Source organism: Echinops telfairi, unplaced genomic scaffold, assembly GCF_000313985.2.
Source record: "Echinops telfairi isolate 266 unplaced genomic scaffold, ASM31398v2 ScPeMD7_7421;HRSCAF=8459, whole genome shotgun sequence".
Classification (NCBI taxonomy): Eukaryota; Metazoa; Chordata; class Mammalia; order Afrosoricida; family Tenrecidae; genus Echinops; species Echinops telfairi.
The window spans coordinates 3,956,001-3,964,500 of NW_022111321.1; the positions used below are offsets into that span (position 1 = coordinate 3,956,001).

Below are 8,500 nucleotides of genomic sequence, written 5' to 3' on the forward strand. Positions count from 1 at the left end.
GTTAGTCAGTAGGCTGCAACAGTAATGCTAGTGGTTCAAGCTCAATCGCCGCTCAGCTGGAGAAAGATGAGGGTGTCTGCTATCTCAAAGGTTTATAATGTTGGAAACCCCAGAGAGCTGAATTGTTTCTTTTTCCTGTAAACCTGGAAATGGGTGGGTTACTACTTTTTTGAAAATCCATAGAAATTATATACGGGTATACAGTATTTTGAAAAAAGGAGCCCCAATGGCACAGTGGCTTATGTGGTGGGATGTTAACTATAAGGTAGGTGGTTCAAACCCACCAGTCAGAAGAAAGATGAGGTGGAGATTTACACTCTCAGAAACCCTATATAGGGTTGCTATGAATCAGAATCAATGAGCTGGCAGTGAGAGTGAGTCCTTTGAAATAATGTCTAACTCACATGGGATTCCTAAACAACGGGCCCAAGCATTCCAACGACACAGGACTAGGCGGTGCTTTGCTCTCTTGTGCATAAGGTTGCCATGACTCAGAATCAACTCACGGTTACTTAACAACATATTTTGCTTATGTTACACAATTACTGACAGTTCACTTTATTTCAGGGCTTACTCGCAGGCGTATAAGAGGCTTCTCGGGATGCTGAGAATTTCCTAGACGTTCCCGTTCTGCAGTCTCAAGCATTTCTTCAACCTCAAATAAAATTAGATAAAGGTTAAAAAAACAAATATTTACTTTAGCTTCAGTTATCTACTAAGAAGCAAATATCCCTGCTTATGATCTGCAGACACCTTCCTAAATGATCATTGCTATTTTCTCATTCATTTAAAAATAAACCTGCTTTGAATGCTCCCGCCAACATCATTCCTTAATGATTTTCTTTCATCAAAGTTCTTAAGAACGGTTCAATCACTAAAATTATTGTTCAGGAAAGAACTTGACTCCTGCGCAAAATCTATGCTTGTGCTCCAATACGGCTCCCGCATTTTATTCACTGAAGAGCAAATAAATATTTTTTTTTATCACATGTCCAAATCAAACTGACCAGAGTATCTGCAGGTCTCTAAAGAAAAGATCTTATTAAGAGACGTTCAAGATAAAAGAAAGTGAGACCGCTGTTTTCAAGTATCTGAAGCTGTCGTCAGGATAAATGATAAAAACGTGTTATCAGTGTTCTGAGGACAGAACCAAGGTGCAAGGAACCGGAGTTTAGCTCACACACAAGACACTTCTCAGGAGTTGTTCCGTTTTAAAACGAGCCAGCTGACAGGGTCCAGTCACTGTTCACCCAGGTGTGTGTGAAGGATTCCAGTACTAAGGGAGATGCTAAGATTGCTTGGCTCTCTTCTTGTTCTAAGATTGCATAAGCTTGTCTTTTGAACTATCTAGAACAATGCTCTCCAACAGAAACTCCTAAGATGACAGAAATGCTTTCCATGTGCAGTATCCAATCTGGTTTTCCATTCACCATATGTGCCCATTATTCACTTGAAACATAGCTAGCACATGATTAAATGTTTAATTTAACCTTAGTTAACTCAATAGTTACATGTGCTAGTGCAGATACGATATTAGACAGCATGGATCTATAAATTAAGATGCAATTCCTCCCCCCCACTATCATGATCCCAATTCTACCTGACAAATCCAGCTAGACCAGAAGATGTACACTGGTACAGATAGGAAGTGGAAACACAGGGAATCCAGGACAGATGAACCCCTCAGGACCAGTGGTGAAAGTGACGATACCAGGAGGGTGGAGGGAAGGTGGGGTAGAAAGTGGGAACCGATGACAAGGATCTACATATAACTCCCTCCCTGGGGGACAGACAACAGAAAAGGGGGTACAGGGATATGTAAGACAGTGCAAGACATAACAAAATAATAATAGTTTATAAATTATCAAGGGTTCATGGGGGGTAGAGAGGGAGGGGGAAATGAGGAGCTGATACCAAGGGCTCAAGTATAAACCAAATGTTTTGAGAATGATAATGGCAACAAATGTACAAAAGTGCTTGACACAATGGATGGATGGATTGTGATGAGTTGTACGAGCCCCCGATAAAATGATTAAAAAAAAAAAAGATTAAGATGCACTACGTCAACTCTATCTACTGCATTTCTGGCACACGTACTCTTTGCCAGGTCCTAGGTCCTACGCTGAGAGAACAAGTGAGGCATGGGTCTTATCCTCACGGCAATCAGGAGGGACTCACATGCACAGGGCGTAAATTACCTTCTCCAAACAGAAGCTCTGGATGGCTTGAATGACTTTAGGATTATCTGGGTTAAAAAGGTCTGGATGATTACCCAGAACCACATCTTCCATAAAAAATTGTCTCACTGTGTGGAGAGGAATTTTCTGCATATTCATCTTCCTCCCCTTAATGCGCAGCAAGCCGACATGTCTGAGACGACAAGGAAAAGAAAGCTTTGTTGGACCATACATTGCCTCCGAAAGTGTGTGAATCACAGCGACCATATTTATGGGCTCAGTTTCCACACGCGATGCCTTCATAAAAACCACATCCGTTAAGTGTTCTCGACAATTTAATCTTCAGGTTGTATGCCACAAGGTAGGGAGCATGTTAAGCATTTTGCTTTCCCAGAATAAAAATGCACTAATTTCTCCTTTTTCCTGCCTGGATAAATATGCAGACTAATAAAAGGAGACAGGTTATTAAAAAAAAGCATACTATAATGTTATCTGGGCTAAGATGATAGCATCCAGAAAATTTTCACATCACTATTATACGTATATATACACTTGTACACATACATGCACATGTATACTGCATGAGTAGAGGAGCGATGAAGACAAGCCAACCCTACTACTATCATATGCTACTACCATATTCTTTACACCCGTTAATATCATTATCATCAGAACTTGAGAGGACACAAAGGAAAACATTCTAAATATTGAGCCTATCACTCTTAACTACTTTATGTAATCTCCCTATCACATTTTTTTAGGTGAGTTTAGTTTTGATATTTCTCATGAGAAAAGTTACACAGAAATGGTTCCAGGTGAATTTGTTCAGAAATGGACTTTGTAAAATTAGTTACTATCTACAACACTCTAACTTGAAATTTAATTCACAAAAATGTTACTCTTGAATTTGCCTAACGGGTAACCAAACGAGTCACAATAAAAAGAGCTCCTCATCTGGTAAACTAGTAAGGCTACCTTCCTAAATAAATAAACACCATCAGCGACCTGAACCTAGGCTGGTCGGGAGACACTGACAGCGGGTTGGGTGGGCGTGGCTAGCAGGGACTCACTTCTTCACAGCCTCCCCTGGGGAGAGGGAGGTGACCACAGAACTTCCAGGCTGGGACACGTAGAAGAGCTGCTGCTCGTTTTTGGTTGGGGCGATTTTACACTCATGCTCATGGCCCCAGATAACAAGATCAATGAAGTCGTCCAGAAACTGCTCCGGAATGAAGTTAGTGCTTCCGTGTTTACTCCTGTTTCGAGGATAAAAAACAAAACAAGGAATGTACCGTATATACCCAACTATAAGCAGAGTTTCTCAGCACATTTCTTATGCAGTTTTGGTGGTAAAATTAGGTGCCTCGGGTGATATTCGGGTCAACTTATACTCGAGTATATACAGTAAGTACCCAAAGATGTTGAATGAAATCAATCTATACCGATATTTCCTTATCCATTTACTTAACTTTACAGTGCCCCTTCTAGGTGACCAGAACTGCACAGGGGATTGGGAACACCTACTTTCTGTCCTCCGGAGGTTTGTACACGTGCAGGATGCCAATAAGAAAAGCAATGTCACATGCCCAGAATGCCCTGCTAATCCTAGGGGCAAGGGCCCTGGTGGTGTGCTGGGTTAAACTTTAAGCTGCTATTTGAAAAGTCGGAGGTTTAAATCCACTTTTGGGGAGTAAAATGAGGCTATCTGCTCCCATAAAGATTTACCACCTCGGAAACTCCATGGGGGCAATTCTACCATGTTCTATAAAGCCATTATGAGCTGGGATTGACTCACTGGGGCCCCAGAAGAGGGCAGATCAGGAAAGGCTTTACAGAGCGAGGCTGCTTGCTCTGGGAAGGTCAGTAAAGCACTAGTAAGAACATGGAAACCTGACTCTACAGAAATTGAACGTGAGTTAAACTAATCCAGCGGTTCTCAACCTGTGGGTCCTGACCCCTTGGGGATCAAACGACTCTTTCGGAGGGGTTGCCCGATTCATCACAGTAGCAAAATTACAGTGATGAAGTAGCAAGGAAAATAATGTTATGGTGTGGGGTTCCCCCCCCATGAGGACCTGTATGGCAGGGCGAGAACCACTGAGCTAGTCTGAAGCGCACACTGCCATGAAGTCGATCTTGACTCCGAGCAGCCCTGTGGGCGTTCTGAGGCGGTTTCATTCCCCACCCGGAGTTGCGGGTACTTGCCAAACTTGTGGTTAGCATTCCAACACCTGCCCAGCACCACTGCCAGGGCTCCGAAGACTAAGCTTAGTGACATTAAAGCAAAAATACAAAAACAAATGGTCAGTCTTAACATCAACTCTGCCTTTCATTAATTATTAAAAAATGGGAGGGAAAATAAATAAAACAATAGGTGTAAAAATATTAATCTATGTAATGGGTAAAACGACTGCCATCGAGTTGATTCTGACTCTTAGTGACCCTGTTCAGGGTTTTCGAGGGTGCAAATGTTCACAGGAGCAGAGGGCAGGAGTAGTTGCTGGCTTGAACCTCAAACCTTCAGGTTAGCAGTCCAATGTTTACCCAACAGCCCCACCAGAGCTCCTGATACATGAGAGAAGAGTTCAATACTACATGAGATCCTGGATGAGTAAGTGATCTGCAAATGCTGGCTTTTCACCAAGGTTAGTAGTTATTAATCAAAGTGTGTGAAAACCCAAGGAAAGGCGAAGAGAACGTTACATCTACTTAATCTGAACAAACGTTCACTTACTGGTTCAACAAGTATCTGCTGTGTGCCTGGCCTCTCCCAGACACTGCTATGGAGCACAGCAGTGAACCCCATCCCTGCTCTAGTGGGGGGCGGCCGGCCTGACGGTAATACTAAGCATTATTTGATGAACAAATGCACACACATATGCACACACCAGTGGGCTTCAGGAAGTGTGTGGAAAAGTGGAATTAAAAGATAATAGAATTTTCTTACAAAGTTTTGGAAGCCCTCGCCCTCACCTCCACCCACATCCTTAAGAAGGCTTTCGGCGGTGTAGTCAATGCACTCAGCTGACATCAAAGGTTGGAAATTTAAGCCCACCTAGAAATGCATTGCAAGAAAGGCCTGGCAAACTATTTCACAAAACTCAGCCATTGAAAACCATGGAGCTCAGTTCTACACTTACACACGTATGGTCCACGTGATTCGGAACTGATTCAAAAGAAGTAATTTTGGGAATGGTCCACCAAGGTTCGTGGAACTTTGGCTCCACAGTACTTGGGCTCAGCATTTTAGAGAGAATATTTTTACCTGTTCTGATGAATCACAAATAAGTTAAACCAAGAGTTCTCATCTTCTTTGGGTCTCAACATAGTTACTTTTTTATTGACAAACATTCGATAGAGCCTTTCATCTGGAATGGAGCCTGAAATGGATATCAAAAATTATTTTAAAATCGTTCTTTTACTTGGATTTTCAAACAGATGCATTAGTTAGGTTTTAAATGCTGTGCATCTCAGCGTATTTCCTTTTACTGATAGAAATGTATTTGAAATAGAGGATCTTTCTTGACAAATGGCTACTCTCCAGGTTCTGGAAGGAATAAACATTGCTTGGCTGTTAGGTGGTTCTTAATAAGTACTAAAAAAAATGCACTAAGCAAAACTCTGATTTGCTCTACTTTTTCCCCAAACAGAAACAATGTTATCTCCAGAATTACATTTCACAGTGTTTAAGCCATTCACACCATTACACCAGGTATCAGAGCTCCCAATAATGGGTGCTCCTCCTCCATTGAGACTCAGGGCAGATCCACTAAGCCCCCGTCACCACCAGAAGTTCACTTGGCCCCAGCCTGCTCTACCTTCCTTCTTAGCTGCCATCGAGTTGCACAAGCAGCAGAATGCAACGCTGCCTGGCCCAGCATCATTCCCATGCTCGGTTCTGGGATCAGATCACTGTGCTCCATGAGGTTTTCATGGACTACATGTCAGTAGATCACCAGGCCTTTCTTCCTAGTCTGTCTTAGTCTGGAAGTTCCACTGAAACTGGACCCTATCTCTCTACACACCCGAGCCTTCACTAGGCATGGGAGAACTCCTTCCTTATAGTCACAAATTCTCCCATGTTGCCATTCTGGTTTTTGAATGGTGCTTCCACCTTCTGGCCCTCAGCAAACCCCAGCTGGCCCCTGGGATTACCTTGTCCTGTGCAGCTCCTACCCCCGGGCATGAAAGGAAAAGGGAGGTCACTGCTCTTTTCCCACCTCCTAATCACGAGTACTTCCTTAACGCAAAACGCCCTGCTCTCTTGGTGGAAGCTTAGACCATGTGACTACCCTGCACCTCTTTCCCTTCACACTGCTCATCTGCCCAGCTTCGAGTGTTGTCCGTGGAGTCAGCAGCGCGCCCACTTAAACCAAGCTGTCAGTGCCCTGGCCTTCCAAGGACAGTTCTATGCTGCACACACCATCTCAGGCCCTACTCCCCCCACACCACTCTAGCAATTTCACAAATGGCACTGTACACACTAATGAAAAAGCAAGGACATCTTACCTAAACCATATAAAGCAATTTTGGTGCTTCCTTTCTGAAGCAAAACTGGGCTAATGTCTATCTTCTCCACAGACATCGACCGTCCAAAGTGATTTATCAACCCGGCACAACTTAAGATATCCAGGGCGCAGAGGGCATCTGCCTGTGCAAAAAAAAAAATCCAACACATTTTATGAACAGGCAACTAAAGTAAATAATCTGTGTGCTAACTTATTAAAAGTATGCTGTATATGTAAACTACAAAGACAAAGGTAAAATTACAACAGCAAAAGGATTTGTTACCTTTTTGATAGTTTAACAAATCACCCACAACTGGAATCACAAAGTTAACATTTCATCAAAAACAACAAAAAAATGAAAACAAGCAAGCAAGCAGCTGCCGTCAAGTTGATCCCAACCCATGGCGATGTGCTACAGAACACAACCATGCTTCCAAGGGTTCATGCTGCGACCTTTTGAAAACACTGCCAGCCCTTTTTTCACTGAGCACCTCTGGGTAGAGAGGAACTGTCAATCTTTCAACTGGTAACTCAGCTCTTGAACTATGTGAACCTCCTAAAACACCATGAAACCAAAAAAGCCATAAATTAATGCTTTGCGATTCTGAGCTGCCCTCTAAGAGCTGGCAAAGATGAGCTAAACAGTGATCTGTTCTGGTAGCAAGCAGGCAAGACTAAAAGGTATTTTGGGGTTAGAAACTTTAGTCTTCCTTTCAGGAGCTTTTATGGTACAGTGGCTAAGTGCTTGGCTGCTAACTAAAAGGTGGGCGGTTCAAACCCACCTAGGTGGCTCCGGAGGAGAAAGTCTGGTAAGGGTTTCAGAAAAGATTCCAGCCGAGGAAACCCGGTGGGACTAGTGCACTGTCACATGGCACTGCTTTGCGTGGAAATCGGCCCCAGGGCACTAAGAATAAACTGGACTTTCCGGTCAAACAGGAAATATGGTCTCATCTAGATTTACAACTGCTCACGAAACAAGCACTCCCGGCAGGTGAGTCTATGCGCTGAGAGAGCACTGGTGCACTGTAGGGCACAATGCAAATCCAAGCAGCCTGTGCTTACTCCTGGTGCTAATTGTTAACCTCGGCACTGATGAAACAAAAACATGACTTATAAACCAAAGCTTATTCCGGATTAGATTAGAAAAAGAAATAATAAGGCAGGAACCAAGCCAACTTAACTATAAATTGCTGGCAAGAAGGGGAACAGTCCTTCTCACAGACAAACCAACAGGCACAATAATTACCCCCGTGGGATCATCATGGTTGCCATGGATACTAAACACTGGAATTGAAATGTTGAGATTGCCATCTTGGTAGTTCACCCATGGAAACCTTCGCAAAAAAACAATAAAGAAAAAAATTAAAATTTCTATGAGAAACAGAAGCTGTTGCCTTGCCCACCCAATACCCAACCTCCCCCCAAATTAATGCAATCAGAGGCAAACAGGATGATCTCAAATGGCAAATGACCATTCGTTTGGAGCTTAAAAATAATAAGTCAGTACCTAGCTGTCGTACTGAATGATTTGCTCAAAGATTTTACAAAAGAATCCTGATCAACTTCAAAGGTCCACAGGCGTCAGGTGTTTTGGAGGATTGAGGTTGGATGACCCTGCCAAAACTCCCACCCTGAGAAGACCTTCTAAACCTTAAACTGGAATGACCCTCTGACATCATCTTTAAACCAATTTACTTAGAAAACAGTATCTATCTTGAGCATAGTGAACCTTTAAAAGAATTATCTATACGAGATCACACGGACAGCAGCCACTCCAAAGGTGAGCTGAGAAGCCTGAGGGGCAGTGGTTTGTGT

The 8,500-nt window shown here is 43.0% G+C and overlaps 1 protein-coding gene across 1 annotated transcript in view; it reads right to left on the minus strand.

Moving 5' to 3' along the window:
- The window catches only part of MRE11 (MRE11 homolog, double strand break repair nuclease), a 45,199-nt gene that overhangs the window by 26,567 nt on the left and 10,132 nt on the right, over positions 1-8,500 (minus strand). Inside the window, exons 5-10 of the mRNA XM_045297728.1 lie at positions 7,932-8,019; positions 6,687-6,828; positions 5,443-5,557; positions 3,248-3,433; positions 2,199-2,370; positions 575-655 (exon numbers count right to left, since the gene is read on the minus strand). Of these exons, the coding sequence (XP_045153663.1) occupies positions 575-655; positions 2,199-2,370; positions 3,248-3,433; positions 5,443-5,557; positions 6,687-6,828; positions 7,932-8,019 (784 nt within the window). The remainder of the gene's footprint in view (positions 1-574; positions 656-2,198; positions 2,371-3,247; positions 3,434-5,442; positions 5,558-6,686; positions 6,829-7,931; positions 8,020-8,500) is intronic.